Raw genomic sequence first — 23,547 nt, 5'->3', positions numbered from 1 at the left:
CTGGCAGGCTTTGGAGAAACCATATGGGATTCCAGGTCAGCCGTGTGCAAGGTAAGCAAACACCCTACCCTCTGTGCTATCACTCCAGCCCCAAGAAAAATTTTTTTTAATTTTGTCATCACATGATTTTTTCTGAAAGTGAAACATTTTACATATTAATTTTTCTTTTAAAAACTTTTAATGGGGGGGGGCAGAGAAAAAAGCGGTAGGGTGTTTGTCTTGAGAGCAGCTAACCCAGGACAGACCTCAGTTCTATGCCCTTCATCCATATGGTCCCCAAGCCAGGAGTGATTTCTGAGAGCATAGTCAGGAGTAACCCCTGAGCATCACAGGGTGTGTCCCAAAAGCCAAAACAAACAAACAAAACAAAAAAAGCTTTTAATTTCTTTTAATTTTAACGATTATGCTTTTGGTTTACAAAGGTAATGTATCCCACCTCACCAACATGCCAAAAATTTTTCTCCAATGTCCTTACACCAGTTCTCTTCTGTCTCATCTCTCCCCTGTTCCCCTCTCCCTTCATTCTTGTAACCTTATTTCTGTGGCAAAGTCCAAAGGTTTATTTTCATTAGATAATGACTGTTCCCATGAGTGACATCATCATCCAGTATTTGTCCTTCTCCCTCTGACTTATTTTGAATAACATGACACTCTGAATCTAGAGCCAGCCAAACTTGTTACCAAAATGCAAGTTTTTAACTTTTCTTATAGCCTAAAATAAAAGTTTTTTTTGCTTCCTTTGCTACACTTTATCCACTCAACTGTCTTGACATTGGGTTGTTTCCATATCTTAGTTATTGTAAATAGTGCTACAATGAATTTAGGAATGATCTGTTTCCTGGTTTGGTCCCTTCTTCTGCCTTAGCTGCACACCTGAGAATGGTGAGGGAGTTCCCACTGATTTAGGAGGGTCTGGGGGGAACGATTTTCTCTCTGGCTGCTGAGGGGCCACTCTGAGCACCCCAGAGCTCCAGGGTCTCTGCCAGAATATGGTGACATTTGCCAAGTGGCCCTTAGCTCTCCAGAGGAGTGGCCATGCCTGAATGCTCTCAGAGGAAGCTCTACAGAGATGTGATGCTGGAGAAATACCAGCACTCGGCAGGCCATAATTTGTTCACAGACTTTTCTGCTTTCCAGAGTGAGGCAGCCATTTCTCCAAGCCTGCCAGGAGAAATTTCTGAGTGCAGAGCCAAGAGTGACAAATAAACAAACAAAAATAACAAAATAATTTTCTTGTGAACAACCTTAAACTTTGAAATAGGAAACCAAAAACTTGTAAAAATAATTATAGTAACCTACTGTGAAAACATATCAACCTAAAAAGATATAAATCAAGAGTAAAAGTTACTGCTTGAGGCCAGAGCAATAGCAGAATGGATAGGGTGTTTGCCCCTATATGGACTGAATTCTTTATGGAGTCTGCAAGAAATAAAATAAAAGCCATATTATGGCAGTAAACATAGTATCTTCAGGGCCCAGCACAAGGTAATCTGTCTCAGCCCAATAAGAATGGAACCAGAAGAGCGCAGCCACTCTGCTTCTCAGTCGCATGCATCTTCTAGCCCATGAACCCCATGACAACACATAGTAAAAACCACACTACAAGTGTAGCAATGGAGGAAACAACACAGGACAACAGCATGCATAGAGAATGAAGATGGAAGTTCGGATGATCCAAAAAGTACCATCACCTCGTTAGTCCCTCAGATAAGAAGTTTAGAAATATGGATGATGTTCAGAGAACTCAAAGAAAGCATAGATTGAGCTGAACAGACCACAAGATAGAAATCAGAAAACTCAAAATTGAAATAACAGGACTGAAAAACTCAGTACATGGAATGAAAACCTCATTGGAAAGCCTCTCCAACAGAGTAACAGCAGCTGAGGATAGAATCAGTGAGCTGGAAGATGAGATGCAGAACAACTCCATACAGCAGAAGAGATTGGAAAAGAACCTTAAAGCAAATAATCAGACAATGGAAAAAATTACTCAAAGAATGTGAGCAGATGAAAATAGAAGTCTCTGATTAACTCAACAAAAATAACATAAGAATTATTGGAGTCCCAGTGACCCAGGAAGAAAATCCCCAGGAAGAATCAACAGTCAAGGTCATCATTAAGGGAAATTCCCAGAGCTAAAGACAGCATGCAACAAAATCCTGCATGCCTGAAGAATACCAGCTAAAAGAGACCCAAAGAAAAGCACCCCAAGACACATCCTAGTCACAGTGACAAATGTCACAGATAGGGATAGAATATTAAAAGCAGCAAGATCAAAAATGGAAATTACATTCAAGGAAGCACAACAGACCTGTCACAAGAAACCCTCAAGGCCAGAAGGCAGTGGTGGGATATAGTGACTAAACTCAATGAAATGCTTTGCCTAGCGTACTGCAATCAGCCAGACTCACTTTCAGATTTGAAGAAAGTATACATAGATTCATGGATAAACAACAGCTTAGAAACTTTACAAACTCAAAACCAGCCTTAAAAGAAAAACTTTGGGGCCAGAGAGATAGCATGGAGATAAGGCATTTGCCTTTCATGCAGAAAGTCATTGGTTCAAATCTGGGCATCCCATATGGTCTCCCGAGCCTGCCAGGGGTGATTTCTGAGCGTGGAGCCAGGAGTAACCCCTGAACCCTGCCGGGTGTGACCCAAAAACAAAAACAAAAAAAAAAAAGAAAGAAAAACTTGTCTACTTCTCTTGTCTACTTTAAGACAAGACAGACCAACAGACACACCAAACTTCTACAATATGATGGCTCTAAATCCCTTGATGGTTAACTCTCTCAATGTCTATGGACCAAGTGCACCAGTTAAGAGACACAGAGTGGCAAAATGAATCAAAAAGCTGAATCCAGGTACCAGAGAGGTAGTGCAAGCAGTAAGGCGTCTGCCTTGTGCACACTAGCCTAGGATGGACCGTGGTTTGATCCCCCAGCGTCCCATATGGTCCCTTAAGCCAGGAGGGATTTCTGAGCACATAGCCAGGAGTAACCCCCGAGCATCACCAGGTTTGGCCCAAAAACAAACAAACAAACAAAAAGCTGAATCCTACAAGAAACACATCTGAATAGTCAGACAAACACAGTCTCAAAATCAAAGTTGCAAGCACATATCAGGAAGGAAGAAAGGGTCTACAGAAATAGCTTAATGACACAGCTTATAAAATTAGAAAATGATAACAAAATGAACCCAAAATAAGTAGGCAAAAGCAAATAAATATCAAAGCTTTGAGCAGAAAATAATGAAGTGGAAACCCAAAAAGCAACCCGAAAGATCAATGAAAGCAAAAGTTGGTTCTTTGAAAAAATAAACAAGATTGATAAACCACTAGCAAATCTCACAGAGAAAATGCGAGAGAGAAACTTAATAAACCAGATTAGAAATGAAAAGGGGGAGACTACTACATATAATACAGAGATCCAAAGGATAATCAGAAACTACTTATAAAATTATATGCCACAAAACATGAGATCCTGGAAGAAATGGGAAAAAAATAAAAGAAAAAATAGGCATTGTTGTAATAATGCCCAGAGACAATAAAGATGAGGGCTGGAAGGACCAGCTCACAATATGAAGCTCACCACAAAGATTGGTGAATGCAGTTAGAGAAATAACTACACTAACTAAGAACTACCATGACAATGTTGATGAGTGAGAGAAGAAAAGTATCTGTCTCAAATACAGCAAGGAAATTTGGGAAGTGGGAGAGCGGAGCATTGGTAGTGGGAATTTGCGCTAGTGAAGGGGCTGTTCTTTCTAAGACTAAGGCCCAGCTACAAACATGTTTGTAATCATGGTGCTTAAATGAAGATACAAAAAAAGGAATGTATGCACATACACACATTCATATATGCAGTGCTTAGGGAACCATATGTGTTACCAGGCATTCATGTTGGAGTTTGCCACATGCAGGCAAGTGCCATAACCCTTGTAGTATTTCTCTTGCCCCAGTATGTATTTATTTGGGGGATTTAAAAGAAACACTAATATTTTGTACTCATAAGATAAATACTAAGAAGTATAAGTTCTGTGTCAAGTGGAATTTTATTTTTTAATATTTTGAGAAGTTTTTCAAACTATTTTCTGGAGGTGTTAAATGGGAGAGATGACTTTTCCATCAACATTGAATGAGGATTCCCACTTCAGTATGTCTCCATGAAAACTAATTGTTTTTTTTTTATCTTTTTTGTATAGGCCATTCACAATGATGTGAAGTGATATTTCATTTTTATTTGGATTTATCTCTTCCTGAAAATAAGTGATGGTGAAAACTATGCCTTTTGGTCTTTTGGTCATCTCTATTTCATCTCTGTTATTGAATTGAATGTCCATCTCGTCATTTTTTTAAAGTCACAGTATTTTTTTCCCCAGATTACAAAATATTTTATTGAAACCATTGTGATTTACAAAGTTCTTCATAGTCAGGTTTTAGACATACAATATTTCAGGGCCAATCCCACCACCAGTGTTAACTCCTTCACCAATGTTCCCAAGAGTGCATCCCAATCCACAATCCCTGTCCCCCTCCAGCCTGCCAACATAATAAGCCCATTTTAAGTTTTGATTGTTAAAGCTTGGGTCTCATGATTTAATTGTTTGTTTTTACTTTGACTTGGTTATTTAGTTCTGTCTTTTTTTAACACTACCAAATGCACCCGAGACCCCATGGCCCCCATCCTTTGATATTTGCAGTTCTCCTCCTTCACTCAATATTTTTTTTTGCTTTTCCTAGTATATTCTAGGCCAAATACCTCTACTTTTGAAGCATCTCTTTTCACATTATTGAAAACATATTCTGATGAAAAGGAGTTTTGTGTTTTGTGTGATGGACTCTAAGTGTAGTTTAAGGCATATGATTTATTTTCCTTGATATCTTTTATCCAGTTGCAAGAGCTGATTCATTTTATTTAGAGCTTTCCACTTTTACTTTTTCTACAGTATTTTTTTATTTTTCTCTGTTTTTATTTGCTTTTAGGTAACATTTGGTTGTGCTTCAGGGATCACTACTGGTAGGGACTGGTAGATGCAGTGCCGCAGATCAAACCAGTTTCAATCATATGCCACACAATTATCTCATTGTACTATCTTTGCGGTACTCATATTCTTTTTTTAAAAAATGGAATAAAACCATATACAGTAGTACAATTTAATTATATTTACATAACAAATGTAACTTATATTAGTTAAAAATTAATGTTTAAATTGGAACTTCTAAAATCAATTACACCCGGTAACACTCAGGGGTTACTCCTGGCTCCTAGTTCAGAAATCGCTCCTGGCAGGCTCTGGGGACCATATGGCAAGCCAGGAATCGAATCCGGGTTGACTGCCTATTGACCACCTGCAAGGTAAATGCCATACTGTTGTGCTATTGCTCCAGCCCCATTTATGCTTCTTTTAATATTTTTGACCCTTTAAAACTGTAAACAATAAGGTCAGACTCTTAGTATGAGGTTAAGTCACATGCTTTGCAAATAACTACTTCCACTGTGTCTCCACTTCAGTCCCTAGTACTGCATATGGTTTCCCAAGCACAGCCAGGAATAACACAGAACAAGATGTGTTGGGAGTAACCAGATTTTATTCTATTCAGGATAATTCTTCTTTGCTGGTGCTTGTCACCCATAGACTGGAAGTACCTCTGAATCGGTTCCCTACTCATTCTATTTGTTCTCCACCTAAGGGAGTGGTCATTCTTTTCCCAATAAAGACATCAGATCTAAGGGAGAAGCTGCTTGCAGTTTTGGTTTCCACAGTTAGTGTATCTGCCTGCTGTTATCCTTTGCTAGGGAGTGGAAAGTTGTGATAGACGTTTCCTGAACACGTGTTATTTTTTTCAATTTTGAGTGGATTATTTCCTGTGTCAGCATTTGCTTCCAGACCCTTGTTCCCCTATCCCTCAGGTTTGGGGCATGAGGTTTCTGCTTCATCGGAGTAAACCCTAAGCATCATTGGGTATGGCACCCAAACAAACAAGTAAATAGGGTGAAAAGCTAGCTCAAAGAGGTTATGTGCATTCCTCATATACACTGTCTATGTTCAATTCTCATGCCACATGGTTTCAGCTGTGCCACCCGGCCACCACAAGGCCATCAGCTCTCTATAATGTGTGGAATATCACTGAGTGTGACCCTGGGTCCCTAGAACCTCAGGGGGGCCTCTACAAAAAAATTGAAAACTGGGGCTAAAGAACTAGCACAGCAGGAAGGGTACTTGCCTTGCAAAAAAGCCAACTCAGATTTACTCCCTGGCATCCCACATGGCATCCAGAGCCCTCATGGAAAGATTTCCTAGTAAGTCCTGAGCACTGCAGGGTGTGACCTCAAAACAAAACAAATGTTGAAAACTGTTCTTAATACCAACATAGGAACAAATAAAGTTGTAGAAATAAACATGGTACATTAGTCAGACAAAAAATATTATAAGGCCATATTTTAAAACATCTCTTTAACAATTTGGTATAGTACACTTTTATTGATCATGAATAACAACCAAATTAGTTTTAATTTTCTCACAGAAAAATAATTCATAACAGGAAATTCCATAATAATATTAAATAGCAATATTTTAATTAATTTTATGATAGACAATATCTTTGAATGAATGATCATTTTGAAATAATGATCATTATTTCTTCTCATAAGAAATAAATTTTAAGAAAATTCTTGCAATTTACCAGATGAAAATATTAAGTCTCTTTACTATAATATTTAAAATACTTATTTATTTCTGAAAGATATATCATTTCAAAATTATAAAATTTCATATTATTTTAGTACAAGAAATATTTGCAATACAAGAAACAGAAAAATATAATTTACAAATAAATACATAAAGAAGTATCAATAAAATATAGCTGACAGGGGATGGAGCAGTGGCACAAGTGGTAGGGCATTTGCCTTACACATGCTAACCTAGGACGAACCAAGGTTTGATCCCACAATGTTCCATAAGGTCTCCCAAGCCAGGAGCGATTTCTGAGTGCATAGCCAGGAGTAACCCCTGAGCGTCACCAGGTGTGACCAAAAAATCAATATATATATATATATATATGTACATATATATACCATTTATATATATATAAAACCATATATGTTTTATATATAGCTAACAACTCTAATACTTAAAATATTTTGCTTAAGCACTATTATACACAAGTCATCAAATAACCTTAATTTATATTTTATTCAATGGAAGTTATTGAAAGATTAAAAAATATTTAATGCACAATGCCAAATCATATTTAGTGAACTCTTTGAAGTCCCACATTTTATACTTAATGCTTTTTAATGGCTATTTTCTTCTAATTTTAACTTAAAATATATCATATAAAAATTATATTTCTGGGGCATGAGTGATAGATAGGATGTTTGCCTTTCACTTGCCCAACTGGGTTCAATCCGCAGCAACCCTTTTGGGCCCCCTAGCCTCCCAGGAGTAATTTCTGAGTGTAGAGGCAGAAGAACCCCCTGAGCATTCTGGGGTATGGCCCACCCCACCCTCACAAATTACATTCCTTTAATTATGTAAGTTTAATAATACCAGAAAAAATTGCCTTCTGTGAGAAAAACATCTCATTAATGTGGACTCTAGTGAAAGTATATTTAAGATAGTTGAAGTACTTTCAAATAGGTAGAACAACAATAGGGGCATTTGCCTTGCATGCTGCTGACCCAGGACAGACCTGGGTTTGATTCTCGGCATCCTATATGTTCACCCAAGCTTACCAGGAGCAATTTCTGACCACAGAGTCAGGAGTAACTCCAGAGCACCATGGGTGTAGCCCCAAAACCAAAAGCAAACAAATAAACAAACAAAAAATAAAATATTAAACCATCTTTAATGTAGTTCAGGGCTTATTAGATCAGTATTTTAAAAGGTCTGAATACTTAATGTAAGAAAATGGAAGAACATTTTCTTTTCATTAAAAAAAATAATGGCTTCACTAAAACGTGAATTTGTAACATTTTTTTTACAATTTTTAGATGACTTTTATAAAAATAAGTTTATTTCCTTAGGAAAAAAAATGCTGATAATTAAAGTATCTTCATTGCAGAAAATAAAAGGCATTCCCTTTTGGGGAAAAACACAGTCCTGGTTATATGAACATTCATTAAATTATTCAAATAAAACAAATTATTTTTTTTTTTTTTTGGTTTTTGGGCCACACCCGTTTGATGCTCAGGGGTTACTCCTGGCTATGTGCTCAGAAATCGCCCCTGGCTTGGGGGGACCATATGGGACGCCGGGGGATCGAACCGCGGTCCGTTCCTTGGTAGCGCTTACAAGGCAGACACCTTATCTCTAGCGCCACCTTCCCGGCCCCAAAACAAATTATTGTTCCTCTATGAATTAGCACAATCTGCGATGGAATCTAGAAACTGTCACTCGAAAATTCCTTTTCACAAGCACAAATCAGTGAACAGAATTGGAGTTGCTGCATCAACTTTTCTACAACTTAATGCACCTGTCCATAGACATGTACATGATGGTGTTCTCAGTCCTGTAGCATTACCCAGTATTTTCTCTGTCTAACCATATATTCAAATATATTTGGGTTTATATTTAAACTCAACATCATGTAATGGTGGTAAAATGCCCAAGCCTGCACGGGACTGGTCCAAAGGGGGGCATTTAACAGGGTTTTCTACCAGTTCTAGTTCAAAATAGGTAAGCATGAGAACTAAAAATTGCTTGATTTCCAGGATAGCAAATAATCTCCCAGGACAGATTGTAGCTCCTGATCCAAAAGGCATAAAGTAATATTTTAACTTCAGTCCATTTCTGTAGAAGGCGGTCTTTATCCTCCCATCTTCGTCAAGGTATCTATCATATTTAAAGGTCTGAAATAAAAATACCCAAAAACTCAATAAGTGATTTCTTTTTATTCTTTTTTTGTTGTTATATTTATTTTTGTAAAGGGTAGAATAGTCAGCAGTGCTCAAGGCTAACTCCTGGCTTACTCCTATTGGTACACAGGGAACCCACATGGGACTGGGGATTGAACCTGGTTAGCCAGGTACAAGGCCAGTCCCCTACCCACTGTTTTCCCTCTTCAGCCTTTAAACTAGTTTTTATAGGTAAGTTTTTTATAAATTTATTAAAAGGGGCCCGGAGAGATAGCACAGCGGCATTTGCCTTGCAAGCAGCCAATCCAGGACCAAAGGTGGTTGGTTGGTTCGAATCCCGGTGTCCCATATGGTCCCCCGTGCCTGCCAGGAGCTATTTCTGAGCAGACAGCCAGGAGTAACCCCTGAGCACCGCCGGGTGTGGCCCAAAAACCAAAAAAAAAATAATTTATTAAAAGAAAATGTACCATAGTTGACATAGCAAATCATAATACATTTGTTTCAGAATGATAGGAAGCAAAATTATCAAAAAATATAAAGAAAATAGGAGATATAAAATAAAAAAATAAAGAACTAGAAAAAGAAAAGGAGAATTCATTATAAGTTATAAGTTATATTTTGACAATTATTGTATTGCCAATAAAGTCATTAAAATAATAGCAGAAGTTTTAGTATGCTTTTTTTTAAGGTAGTAGATGGACTAGAAGAAAAGAAATGTGTGTGTGTGTGTGTGTGTGTGTGTGTGTGTGTGTGTGTGTGTGTGTGTGTGTGTGTGTGTGGCAGTTGTTGTTTGCAGAGGCATAGCAAAATATGGGAGAAATTGGAAGGAGAAACCATGGCCTAAAAACAGGGAAATCTCATCACTGAAATATTTTGGCATAAGACCAACTCCAGAGTCCAGGCTATGTTGTCCAATCCCTTAGACATTCTCTGTGGCCCCAGAAACAGTTCAAAACTAGTTGTAATGAAATTTTTCTCTTTCATGACTTGGACTCTACAGAGCAATATTTTTAACTTGAAGTATCATCACATTATACAATTTTTTTTGTTTTGTTTTTGGGCCACATTCGGTGATGTGCAGGGGTTACTCCTGGCTATGCACTCAAAAATCACTCCTGGCTTGGGGAACCATATGGAACGCCAGGATCCATCCTAGGCTGGAGTGTGCAAAGCAGACACCTTACGGTTCGTGCCACTGCTCTGGCCCTAAAAGTATACTATTTTTTATTAAAAGTTACTTTTTTATTGAGGTTCTATGCTATTGGAAGTTTCCCATGTACATAATTACAATGTCACACCCATCACCAGTATGTCATTAATGTCATTATAATATTATATAGCTATCAGGTGAGTGTGATTGAAAATTGATTCATGGGGCTGGAGAGAGAGCACAGTGGTAGGACGTTTGCCTTGCACATGGCTGACCCAGGACAGACCTGGGTTCAATTCCCAGCATCCCATATGATCTGAGTCCATCAGGAGAGATTTCTGAGAGCAGAGCTAGAAATAATCCCAGAGCATTGCTGAGTGACCCTAAAACAAAACAAAAAGTCTTGAAAGTTCATTCATGCCTCTCTTTTCTGGATTTCCCCCTTTTAGTCTTCTGGTTTAACATGTTCAAATTCCAATCCACTAATTACTAGTTAGTTGACAAATTCCTCACTTTGAATCAGCAAGTAATAAGGAATAAAAGTTTAGTGTTCTCTGTGGGAACAGGAAAGTTTCATAGTACCTTCTATTCTGACTGGGTGACTAATATCAGGGAGATGCAGAATTTTAAAGACTTCAGAACAAAAAAAGACTAGAAAAGATGGCATATCAATTTAACTTCTGACATTTGAGAGCAGTCACTTTTAAGGGGGACAAAATGTCATTTAAAAAATATTTAAAAAGACCCACAATTGGGCCTGAAGAGATAGCAGAGCGGCGTTTGCCTTGCAAGCAGCTGATCCAGGACCAAAGATGGTTGGTTCAAATCCCAGTGTCCCATATGTTCCCCCGTGCCTGCCAGCAGCTATTTCTTAGCAGACAGCCAAGAGTAACCCCTGCGCACCACCGGGTGTGGCCCAAAACCAAAAAAAAATAAATAAATAAAAGACCCACAATTATAAATATAATTGAATGGATACTATGTGATAAAATAAGTATCAGGAGTACAAAATTAAAAATTTAGCCCAGCATATTCTGATTCTTATAATGAATTATACCATCTTTATTGCTTCAATGACTAAATCAATTTTACAACATATCCATTTCAATCCCATCTGGATAAATGTCATTTGGATCATTGAAATTTGATGGTTACTCACCAAAGGATCTGGGTAAATTTCTGGATCTAAGTGCATTTGTTGTGGATAAAGTGCTACAATGTCATCTTTGCGAATATTAAAGGAACCTTCCTGAAGGTGCAAAGTGAAATCCTCTTTAGCCGTCCTAATGTTCAGGGAAGCACTGGAAAGCCGCAGAGACTCCTTGATAATACTTTCTAGATATTTTCAAGGGGGTAAAGGAGATGAGAGAGGGAGGAAAGAAAAAAGAAAACCACAAATAGAGCATTTAAAGACCATAGAGTATAAAGTGAAATACTTCTAGCAGCCTGTAACACAAGCTGAACAGATTATGGGAAGGTGGTCAAATAAATATTATCCAAACATTTTTCTGTTATCACTATGCTAGTTTTGTTTTGTTTTGTTTTGTTTTGAACAAGCTCAGGGGCTATTACTGGCTTTGTCCTTGAGGGGTCATGAAGTGCCAGGGATCAAAGCCAGCTCCTCCACGTGCATTGGATGCACACTAATCTATGAGGTGCTCTCCCTGATTTCTTTCTTTTTATTTAATTTATTTTATTTTATTGAAACAATTGTGATCTACAGAGTTCTTCATAGTTGAATTTCAGATATACATTGATTCAAGGCCTTTCCACCACCAGTGTCAACTCCCTCCACCAATGGCCCCAGAGTGCATCCTATCCCACCACCCTTTGCCCTGGGCCTGCCCAGTGTAACAGGCCTCTGAGTTTATTTTGTTAAAGTTTAGGTTCTCCCTGTTTGCTTAATGTACTTCTGTTGTCATTGTTGTAGTGTTCAGGTATCTGGGTCTTTACCAGATCTAAGAGAACATTATGGCACACTGCTATTTAAGTCACATATTTAAATCATTATTTTTATCAGATAATCTGAATTAATATTTTGATAAAGACAATCTTGGCTCATTTGTGTTGTCAGCCCATGCACATGGTCACTACACATACATGCTACCCACTTCTCCCTTCTTGAGATGCAAACTTTCATGCTAGAATATGTGCTGTGGCTCTCCGCTTTGGCAGAAGCCTGCTTTCTCTCCTGAGTGTGTTATTGTCTCCCTGTCCCTTCAAAATAAAAAAATGATCTTCTTGATCATCAATGGAAACTAGAATATCAGAACTTATTAAACATAGTTTTATTTTTATTTTATTTTTTTGTTTGGGGGACTACACCTATTGTGCTCAGAGCTTACTCTGAGATCTGCACTCAGATCTAACTCCTGGAAGGGATGGAAGGACCATATGAGGTACTGGGATCAAAATCATTGGGGCCAAAGAGATAGAACAGCAGTAGGGAATTTGCCTTGCATGGGACCAACCCGAGACAGATCTGGGTTTGATTCTCTGTATCCCATATGGTCTTCTGAGCCTGCCTGAGCTCAGAGCCAGGAGTAACCCCTGAGCGCCAATGGCTGTGGCCCAAAAAGACAAACAAAAATAAAAATAAACCAGGTCATCCATGTGTAAGACAAACACTACCTACTATAATGTTGCCAAATATTTCAAGGTTAATAACAATGTTTTATTGTTTCAGTGATTACAGGAACCGGCTTTGATTATTTGTCTATTTAGTTACCTAAAAGCAGTGCTGCATAGCAAATTTATAAAGGAATAATTTTTAGAATCACAGAGTTGAAATCTATACACAATTATTGAGAACATTCAACCAGACCTATTAGCATGCATTCCCTTTTGTCATTTGTTGCATGCTCATTACATTAACAGGAGTAAAATCATATGATATGAGTTCTTTGTTTTAAAATGATAAATAAAGCTCCCCAAAGTGAAGGGATCAATTCTCCCAAGGCAAAGAAGAGTCCCACATAGGACCCCAACTTGTCTCTTTTACTAAGATGAACTATTCCTAAAATCATAACTGATTTCTTCTTTCCAGCAGTAAATAACAAAAACGAAAGGAAAACTCCTTAGTATAAAAGGTATTCATTTTGCATTTCTGTGTAACACAGAGATGTAAAAGTAACTAAAGTAAAGTAATCTTTAGCCCCAATTCTTGCAACTAACTTTCTTGATGATACCCATTAACCTTAAGGAAATTAATGATACGCTTCCTTTAAGCATCAAATGCGTGACAATGCTAAAACCAAAGGAGACAAAGCAGGGTGGACAAACAATTAGGAGTATATGTAGAGTGAAGAGTCCCTTAATAGGGACTAGGTCTATAGGACAGCAGGTAGGGCATTTGTCCCATGGCTGACCCTGTTTGATCTCTGGCATCCCATACAGTCCCTGGAGTAATTTCTGAATGCAGAGCCAAGAGAAACCCATGAGCACAGAGCCAGGAGTAAACCCTGAATATCAATGGGGGTTGCCCTTCAAAATGTCTCTCAATACTATGTCCATATTCTATCCCAGATAACAACTTAACCTCTAAGTGCATTTTTATTTCTTACATATTTGCTGTATCAAATGGGACAGCATATCTGAAATGCATATCTAAAATACTTAGCATCAAGTCCAGCATAATTAAGTCCATCACAGAACTACTGTTCATCATTTGTAGAACACAGTAAGTGAAATGCCACATAGCAAGCTCACCTAGCACAGACATGTCATTTAGTTGCATTTGACTCAAACAAATCGGATGGTCTTGAGAGCTGATTTTTTGACCAGCATTCTCTAGTGTTCTTTGCACTTCTTCCATAGCTGCTTTCATTGCCTCTGGGTTCCTATTAAAGGTTAAGAGAAACGGAATGATGAACAAAAAATAAAATTTGTGTGAAACAAGATGTCTGCAAACAAATAATTTCTCCTTTTATAGCATTTTCCCTTCTTTTAATCAAGCAGCAGAAAAGGTGGGGATAGGGACAGTCTCATTTGCCTTTTATTCAGGGTCAGCTTAGTTTAAGACAAGGATTTGCCTTTAGATTACCAGAGTCCATTCCACATCCCCACACCTTCTCTTGGCCTGTCCTCTGCCTCTCTAAAATGCTTTTATCCTTTTCTACTGCTTATATTTTTGTGAGAATTATATGACTTGAAACATATTCAGCATAACAATAGCATATTCTATAACAATATTGTATTATATATTATAAAATATAACAGTATTATACTCTATAACAAATATTATACTCTATCCCTATAGCATGATAAGGTACCAAAATAATTGAATCAAAAATAATCTGCCCATAAAATATTTGAACTTCTGCTTTCTACTAAAATTAAGATGGATAAGGAACCTAATCATTTTTTATTATGGGCCACACCCAGCGGTGCTCAGGTTACTCTTGGGTCTGAGCTCAGGAATTACTCCTGGCTACATGGGGACCAGGGATCGAACTTAGGTCCACTGCATCCAAGGCAAACCACCTATTCGCTGTTTATCACTCCAACCCTTCCTTACCTAATCAATTGAAACAAGCTCCAGAAAGTGGCTGGAATGGTGTTTGCGAGCGAAGCCCAGAGGACAGCAAGATGTGATTTGGCTTTCTCCATGTCATCTAAAGTAGACAGCATGTCGTTTATAAATCTGACCAATTCGGACATGTGGTGTCTCTTTACCAGGTTCTTGCCCTTCAGGCCCTCTGCCAGTTTTTCCCTGGCATGGTGAGCAGTCTTGAACACATGAATGGGGAGACCTGCTACTAAAGCTGGAAAGATCTTGTCGAATTCCTTGAAGTTGTCAAGGTTATTAATAATTGTTTTTTGTGCATCTTGAGCTGTAAGTTCTCTGCCAAAGAGAGTGAAATATCCAGCTTCAAACATCACTCGGTAGCAAAAGGAATACATCCCTTCTGTCACCCAGGTAGGTGCCTTGAAGTTGGAAATGACTTGACGTCTCATAGACTGTTGGAGGTTTTCCATCATGGTTTCTGTGAGGGAATTCAAGGCATCTCCTTGCAGGGTTTTGATAAAAGTCTTGTTTATGTTTTCAGTGGTGTCACCATCAGTTGGGTCTATTTTTCTGTGCCCAAATGCCTAATAACAAATAAAATGTGAAAAAAATTAAATCTGACAAGGTGGTATTAAAGGATGAAAAACATTAATTTATTTCATAATCTTCTACATGTCAAAAAAGTTGAATTTTATACTTTCTTCTTGCCAAATTTCACAATACTACACAAATGAATGGCCAAACCTTTTTTTAAAAGACCTACTTTAAATTCCTATTCTTCGATATAAGTTCCCCACCTACACCCCATATACTACTCAGGGCATGAAATTCTTATCTTCCTGTAGTATTACATTTGTACATTAACGTAAAACTCATGAATATGTCTTGATAAGGCTAAACTACACAGGTAGAAACCATGTCTAATTTCTTTACAAAGACTCAGTGAATATTAATTTTCTTCTATGAAAGATACTATTGGATTGAAACAATATAATAGCAAAAAGAACCTAGTCATGTCTTTAAAAATTGCCATGAGAGTGATAAAATGTTAGTGTTGGTTTCCACCAGTTATATGCACTGATTCAGGGTATTGTACAGTTATCTCTGGTCTGAGACTTATCTTACTCAGAGTGCCACCTATCCAGATAAAGTATTTCATGTTTTTATGTCTCTCAGTAGCTGATAAAGAAATAGCAACTCTGGGTCAGGAAATTAACTCAATGGGTTGCAAGACATACTTTACATGTTGGAGACACAGGTTTGATCTCCAGCATTACATAAACTACTAAGCACTGCCAGAAACAAATCCTGAACTCTCTGTATGAAATAGCCCTTGAGCACCATGAGATCTGGCCATCAAAAATAAAAATAAAATTTACACATATTCTTGGCTTTTAAAATTCATAGCATTACTATATTAATTTATATAACAATTTATATTAATTAAAATCACTGATATATTAGCAATAAATTGATAATTATAATTAATTATAAATAATTTTATATTTATAACTTATAATATTTATATTGATATATTTATTTATATGTATTATACATTACTTATATACTATATTTACTATAGTATATAAATTCATATAAATATAAATTTATAATATTAATTATATTACCTATATATTAATTATATATACTTATAATTATAAATTAATATTAATAATGAGTATATTATTTCATCTAAAACCCTCCATGTCAGAGTAATCCTTCCTTCAACATCTCTATAAATACAATGATAACAATGAAATATAACAATAAATAGAAAAGTCAAAAAAGAGAATTGTATAAATGCAAAATGGGTTACCTTTGCAGAAGTAGCAAAGTGGAATTTTTTCCAATCAAAATATTTCCCATGGCACAACACTCTTTGGTATGACAATGGATTTGTGATAAAGTGAACATAATTTCCCATTAGTTTGCAGGTGAATATATGACCATATTTTTTTTTATTTTCTGTTAGAAACTCAAGAGGATTGGCCCCAAATTGTAGAGCACATCCGAGGTATGGAATCATCCCATTCTCCAGAGGTGGCTCACCCATTTGCCTATAAAACATAAATTTATGAGAAATATAGAGAATTACACAGTCTTAGTTTTAAATCAGATTTGCCATTTAATCAAAACATCGAAACATATGGCTAACATCGTTTTAGAGTAGATATGTTCCCTCCCATACTCTTATGTGAGTAAGTCATATTAATATAGTAATATGACATGGTGGAAGTGCTAACTAATGCCATCAATCCAGGCATGTTACTTTTTACAAACATTGAAATACTGACTGTCTCATATTCTTGCATTTCCAAATGATGGGTTCACAATGCTAAAATATAAAGAAATGTCTTGCCCTTAGTGCAGAGATAAATAGCTAGAATATGTACATATATATAAAGTGGGCTCGCAATATTAAGGATGCCTGGAATTGACTCCCATAAATACTTGGTCAACTATGTCAGTAGTTTAATGCTGGGCCTGAAGCTATGGTGCTGTTCTTGTTCTATGGTATTGTAGACCACTATGGATGCCCAGAATTGCTTGAGTTGGGGAGATCTCCTGGAATACATTTAGTAATGTTTGGGAGGCTGAGTGTTTTCTAGAGATTGAACCTGAAGTGCTGGCAGGTATATAGAACCACAGTATTATCTCCCCCAGACAAATAGATTTTTTGTAAGTATTATTTATTTCTCAAACAATTTGACTTTACTGTTTGCCTTATTTGTTTGGTCTGGTTTGTTTTGGGGGCCACATCTGAAGGTGTCCAGGTGTGACTCCTGGCTCTGCACTCAGAAATCACTCCTGGCAGGCTCATGGGACCATATGGGATGCCAACGATCAAACCTGGGTTCGTCCTGGGTCAGCTGCATGCAAGACAAAGGCCCGACCACTGTGCCATTGCTCTGTCTCCTCCTTGTTTGTTTTGAAGCCACCACATATGGTGGTGTTAGGGACAACTTCTCACTCAGTGAACAGGGATCAAACTTGGGTTTTGGCATGCAAAGCACAAGTTCAGTCTACTCAAATTTCTTCTTGGCCCCTGATTGTTTTCTGTGATAATAGGAAATATGGCACAACAGAAGATTGTGAAATTGAAATGTTCAAAACCTGCCTTGTTTATTATTGTAATTAATGGTAGTTGAAAAGATGTAGAATTTCTTCTGAGAGATTAACTTATCAAAGTAAAATTAAATGTTGATAAGATCAATTTATTGAAGTGTTCTTTTATGTTATTTAAATGCTTTTAACTTATCAATATTAATTTGGAGCTGGAACAATAACACAGTGGGTAGGATGTTTGCCTTGCATGAGGTTAATGTGGGTTCGATCCGGGCATCTTATATGGTCTCCCGCGCCTGCCAGGAGTGATTTCTGAGTGCAGAGCCAGTAGTAATCCCTGAGTGCTGCCCAGTGTGGCCCAAAAAACCAAAAAGAAAAAGTAAATGTTGATTTTCCAATTGTTCATCTTGATAGAATATCACACATACAATGGTTTTATTAATTAATAAATAATTTAATTAAAATGAGAAAGTATCAAGTGTGAATGAGAACATCTTAAGAAACAAAGAAAAAGCCAAGAACAAAAGAAAATAAAGTAAAAGCTAAACAACACAGAGCTGAAGAGATGCTGAACAGTTCTACCTTTGGGAGATTAAAATAGAGAATATAAGCATGTCTACCCCAACTACTCAGCTAAACAGAAAAACGATGATTACCCAATGGGAATTTCTTGTGCTCTTAAACAAATGATAAATGAAAAGAGGCAAATAAGTGTAACATCCTTAGTTTCCCAATTTACCTTTGTTGATTATCATTAATAAATAATAGAAAAGAGTAATGAGACTTATCAGGATAGGCGCTGTGCTCTTATCTAGACAGTATACAGCACAAGATTGGCAAGAAAGCACTTATTTAGTCAAAATGTCTATTTGATCCATACAAAAGAAGGAAATACTTCCCATTAAAGATCACATTTAAGCACTTAAATCTTTACTAATGTAGCCTTCCATTTACATGCATACATAAATACTCAAAAATATCTCATATAATTTATACCAGTTATGTTTATGAGATGTACGCATTTTATATTACCATTTTTGTATCTCAAAACTAAAAGCACTTATTTATCTTATGTTAAATATAATGGATGCCACTTTTTAGATTAAACTTAAATTTAAAAAATGTAATTAAAGAAACTAAGGAGGAAAATTTGATATTTAGTTCTATATACAGGTATGATAGCCATACTGATTATATATCGAAGAAGCAAGGTTAAAAATGAATAAGTAAAATATGATTTCAAAATAAAATTGTACTTACCTTCTCCTGATTCCTAGAATAAGCCACAAACAACAGCACACTGCTATCACAATTCCCCAGGTTAAAGACATTGTCAACATTTTGCAAATATAATACAAACTTCTATGCTTCAAAAGGCAAGAATGCAACCGAATAGCGACTCCAGCTAGACTTTTTATATATGGTAGGATCTTGCATTTGAGTGACTAAAGCAAACAATTAATTATTTGTTCATCTTATTAGAAAAAAACCAAAGCAAATGTCCTTGAACTAAGTCCACAGGTATCAGAAGAGTTTCCAAAACAAATCAGAGAACTGCAATACTCAGGGAGTTGAAGGTCTTTCAAATGCATGTTGACTTAATGTTTGGACCTGAAACCAACAGCAAGTATTACATGTTCAGTATATCTATTTAAACAACTGTTCAGGATGAATATATCAAGTAGAGATGTAAAGTGTGATAACTTAAAGAAAAATAAACACAAGAAATTTATCAAGCCAATGATCTCTTACTTTCTGAAGAAATCAATCCAAATGATTTAAGGAAGATTGAGCGGTTAAGTTCAAAGGAAAGAGAACTGGATGAAATGTTTCTGATGTTTCAGGTTTCAGTGCTTTGACAAAATCGGCGAAATTTTACTCTGTATAAAACAATGCAACTTTGGGGCCGGAGAGATAGCATGGAGATAAGGCATTTGCTTTGCATGCAGAAGGACTGTGGTTCAAATCCCAGCATTCCATATGGTCCCCCAAGCTTTCCAGGAGCAATTTCTGAGCGTAGATCCAGGAGTAACCCCTGAGTGTTGCTGGGTGTGACACCCCCCCCTCGAGAACAAAGAAAAAGCAAAAAAAAAAAAAACAAAAAACAAAAAACAAAAAAAAACAATGCAACTTACCAAACATTTTTAGAAGGAAGCTATGCCACCCACATGGATACATCTTCTGATGAAAACACAACTTACTCTTCAAGAGTATTCTGGAAAGAGGATATAACAACATGAAGATTTCCTATCCTTATAAAGGATCTTTTTAGTAGAGAAGCATAATAAAATAGGTAACATAAATAAAATAGCATGTTATCAAAATGAAGAGTGTTAGTGGGAATGACAACAGGAACATTTTTCTTTGATATTTTTTGTTACTGGGGACAGAGCGATAGCACAGGGGTAGGGCATTTGCCTTGCACGTGGCCAACCTGGGACTGGCCTGGGTTCATTCCCTGGCATCCCATATGGACTAGGAGCTATTTTGGGGCACAGATCCAAGAGTAACCCCTAAGGACTGCTGGGTGTTGCCCAAAAAGAAAAAAAAAAGAAAGAAATTTCTTCTTACTTTTCCAACCAGCCCTAGTTCCAACCTGGTAAAAAGCCTGTATGTTTGCTTGTTTGTTTTGAGGTACTTTGCCATCTCATGCCATCTCATGCCATCTCAGGTTGCTAGTTCTGACTAAACTTTTTTCTTGCGTAAATGCTTGTTTCTGAAATACTGGCCTTAGAGTGGTGAGGACTGAACTTGGATTCTGTAACAGAACTTGGCAAAACTGCCAGGAACCATGTCTGTAGCACTCAACACTGGCCTTCTCAGTGGTTCCTATAGACAGGAATGACTGTCTCCAGACCCACCAGGGCTTCTAATTTCAAATTCTCTGAGAGCTGAGGTGGTCACAGTGTGCTGGTTATTTGTGGTGAGCTGACCCTCTGAGGGAAAGCAGTCGGACCCCAGCATCTGCTGAGATCCTTATCAACTCAGGCACGTGCCTTACTCTTTCAGCTGCTCTGAGTGTAAAGTGAAGTTACTGGAAGAAGGGATTTGGAAGCAGCCAATAGGCTCAAAGACCAACTAGCCTCTGTTTTGGCATTTGGCTTTTTTAAGAAAAAAAATGTGGGGGGTCATTTGAGAATAGAAAGATAAATCACTGGCTTTTCTTGTCATTTGGGGGTTTTCCCCAAAAATTTGGGACCCCAGGGAACTTGAGGTGCCTAGTGGTGAATTTTCATCTCAGAAAAAGTAAATAGCACTAAAATGCCTTTCAGTTTCGGTTTTCTAATAGAGCAACTTGTCCCTTGAGCACCTATACACAAACCTTTAGGTGCTTGGGAGAGTCTCAAGGGAGGATTCTTTGCAACTGGGACCTGTTTCCATGTGCTCACAGTACAGAGGAACCTTCCAAGTGAGTATGACGTATTTGTTGAGTTGTATTCAAAGCACAGAAATGGTATGGTCTCTTATTTTAGACAAGGGTAAACTAGTAGGCAGAATAATGATCTTCCAAAGATGTGTCAGTACTAATATTCATTATACAAAATAAATTAACAATTCACAAAGTGATTTTGTGATATGGTCATGATGAAGTCATAAAATATTCTATACATGCATGGACATGAAAACTATTATGTTGAGTGAAATGAATCAGAGGGAGAGAGAGAGACACAGAATAGTCTCACTCATCGGTGGGATTTAAGAAAAATAAAAGACAGTATGGTAATAATACCCAGAGACAAGAGAGTTGATGTTTGAGGACCAGGCCATGATATGAAGCTTACTACAAAGATTGGTGAGCACAGTTAGAGCAATAACTACACCAACAACTATGATGAGAATGGCAGTGAGTGAAAGAAATGGAAAGTCTGTCTCGAAGACATCATGGTGTTAAACAAATATACTAATAAGAAAAAAGTTAAAGATTATGATATGAGGACACTCCTTTGTAGTATATTGTAATCACAAGGGGCCAATAATAAAGAGGAAGCTATAGAAGAAACATCAATGTTATCATAAACAAACAGTTTGAAAAGACACACTTTGAAAATAAAAGAATGTAGACAACTTACAGAAATGGAAAAGGTAAATAAATAATTTATATTCTAAAACCTCTTTAAATGACATAACTCTGCCAATGTCTTGAGTTAAACCTCTGAGGAACATTTTCAATATCTGACCTTCAGAACTATAATAAAATCAATATGTGGTATGCTAATACATGGCTGTAATTTTTACAGCACCGAGGGAAACTAAACAGGTGACATATTTCTCCAAAAATAGCATGATTCTTTGGTGTGGGTTACCTATTCTCCCTCCTATTCAAGGAAGGACAGTTCCAATCAAACCAGCCAAAACTCTGAAGATAAACCTGTTTTCTTCCCCAAGTCAAAACAGATGTGTGCTGCATAGTACGAAGTTATGGTGATTTGTACCTCAGTGGAGTAAAGCTGTTGGATCCTAACAGATGCTAGAAAGACAAAAAACAAAACAAAACAAAAAACAACAACAAAAAAAACCAACAAAAATAGAGATCAGGAGTGTAATTGAACCAGTGAAAGATGAAAAATTATTCAGGAATATTGGAGTGGGGAAGAAACAAGCAACAGTTTTGTCTGCCCTTGAGGAATTATTCTCTGAGAATGGGGTTAAGTCATGCCTTAGCCACTAAGTTATATGCTCTAACTGTTCTCCCAGAAAATACATGGCTGTACAATTGCAAAGAAAGGGAATCTTCAGGACTATGTCATAATTTACATCCTCTTCTTCTAGATGTGCATCTGCTTCCTAAACACAAGTTGGAGGATTGAAAAGGCCAACTCCAGGACTAATATTAATCACAGAAAGTAGATATACTGCCTTTCCCTCTTCCTCTTCTTTTCTTCTTCATTGCCTCCACCTCCTTCTCCTCCTTCTTCTTGTCCTTATTTTTCCTCTTTTCCTCCTCCTTCTCCTTTCTTCTTCAACTTTTTTATTTTTATTTTCCCTTCTCTTCTTTATCCTTCTTCATTTTCTTCTTCCTCTTCTTCTTTTATTAAATGACATAAGATATAGGATTAAAAAGTTGTTGATAGATGATAGATGAATTTCAGTCATACAATATTCTAACACCCACCCTTTCACCAGTGTTCATTTTCTGCTACTAATTTCCCCATTTACCCTCCATGTCCCACCTACATCCACTCCCTCAGTCTGCCACCTATGCCAAATACATTTCTCCTCTCCCTCTCTCTTCTTTCTTCTTTCTTTTTTTCTTTTAGGCACCATGGTTAAGAACATATACTAAAAGGGTATAAAGCATATCACTTTACCTCCTTTAAATTCCCAGCTTTTGACCAAAGTGATCATGTCCAACTATGTCTTTCATCTGTATTAAGTGCACTTTCCATTCATCAGCATGATACTCTCCAGGTCTATCCATGTATAAAAAAATTTCATGACCTCATTTTTCCTAACAGCTGCATAGTGTTCCTTCGTACAGATGTACCACCATTTGTTTATTTTTTCTTGGGCATTTGGATTGTTTTCAGATTTTGGCTATTGTGAGTAGTGTTGCAATGAACATGGTAGTACAGAGATATTTTCTGCATTGTGTTTTTGGACCACAGAGGAATATTACCAGTAGTGGCATTACTGGGGTTAAAGCTAAAATTCTGGACTTCTGAATAAAATCCATATTGTTTTCAAAAAAATCATGACATTTTTACCAGTAGTAGATCAAAGTCACTTTCTTCTCACATCTGTGCTAGCACTGGTTGTTCTTGTGCTTCTTGATGTGTACCAGTCTCTATGGTGTGAGGTGATATTACATTGTTGTTTTGATTTGCATCTCCCTCATGATTGATAACATGAAGCATTTTTTCATGGACCTTTTGGTCAACTGTATTTCTTCTTTGAGGAACTGTCTGTTCAACTCTTCTTCCCATTTTTTGATGGAATTGGATATTTTTCTTGTTAAATTCTACCAG

At 37.0% G+C, this 23,547-nt stretch overlaps 2 protein-coding genes across 2 annotated transcripts in view; both read right to left on the bottom strand.

The window, feature by feature from the left end:
- Positions 1–23,547, bottom strand: part of NSMAF (neutral sphingomyelinase activation associated factor) — a 1,015,053-nt gene that overhangs the window by 884,110 nt on the left and 107,396 nt on the right. The gene's annotated exons all lie outside the window — the stretch shown is intronic.
- Positions 8,342–19,002, bottom strand: LOC126020474 (cytochrome P450 7A1). The gene is made up of 6 exons (XM_049781956.1): positions 18,842–19,002; positions 16,332–16,572; positions 14,525–15,099; positions 13,717–13,847; positions 11,168–11,343; positions 8,342–8,852 (listed from the first exon to the last, which is right to left on the bottom strand). Exons 1-6 carry the CDS (start codon positions 18,919–18,921, stop codon positions 8,553–8,555), a joined length of 1,503 nt encoding a protein of 500 aa, XP_049637913.1. The 5' UTR covers positions 18,922–19,002; the 3' UTR covers positions 8,342–8,552.

Source organism: Suncus etruscus, chromosome 10 (assembly GCF_024139225.1).
Source record: "Suncus etruscus isolate mSunEtr1 chromosome 10, mSunEtr1.pri.cur, whole genome shotgun sequence".
NCBI classification, from domain to species: Eukaryota; Metazoa; Chordata; class Mammalia; order Eulipotyphla; family Soricidae; genus Suncus; species Suncus etruscus.
Note: the sequence above shows the minus strand (reverse complement) of the source record. Positions and strands in the feature narration are given on the sequence as shown.

What these genes read in the sequence shown, in the direction of transcription:
- LOC126020474 (XM_049781956.1), bottom strand. Translation starts at nt 18,921, where the DNA reads ATGTTGACAATGTCTTTAACCTGGGGAATTGTGATAGCAGTGTGCTGT. An exon ending in AGCTTGTTTCAATTGATTAG is followed by an intron (nt 13,848 to 14,524) that starts GTAAGGAAGGGT and finishes AACCTTTAATAG; the next exon opens with GAACCCAGAGGCAATGAAAG. An exon ending in AAATGACATGTCTGTGCTAG is followed by an intron (nt 11,344 to 13,716) that starts GTGAGCTTGCTA and finishes GAAAATATCTAG; the next exon opens with AAAGTATTATCAAGGAGTCT.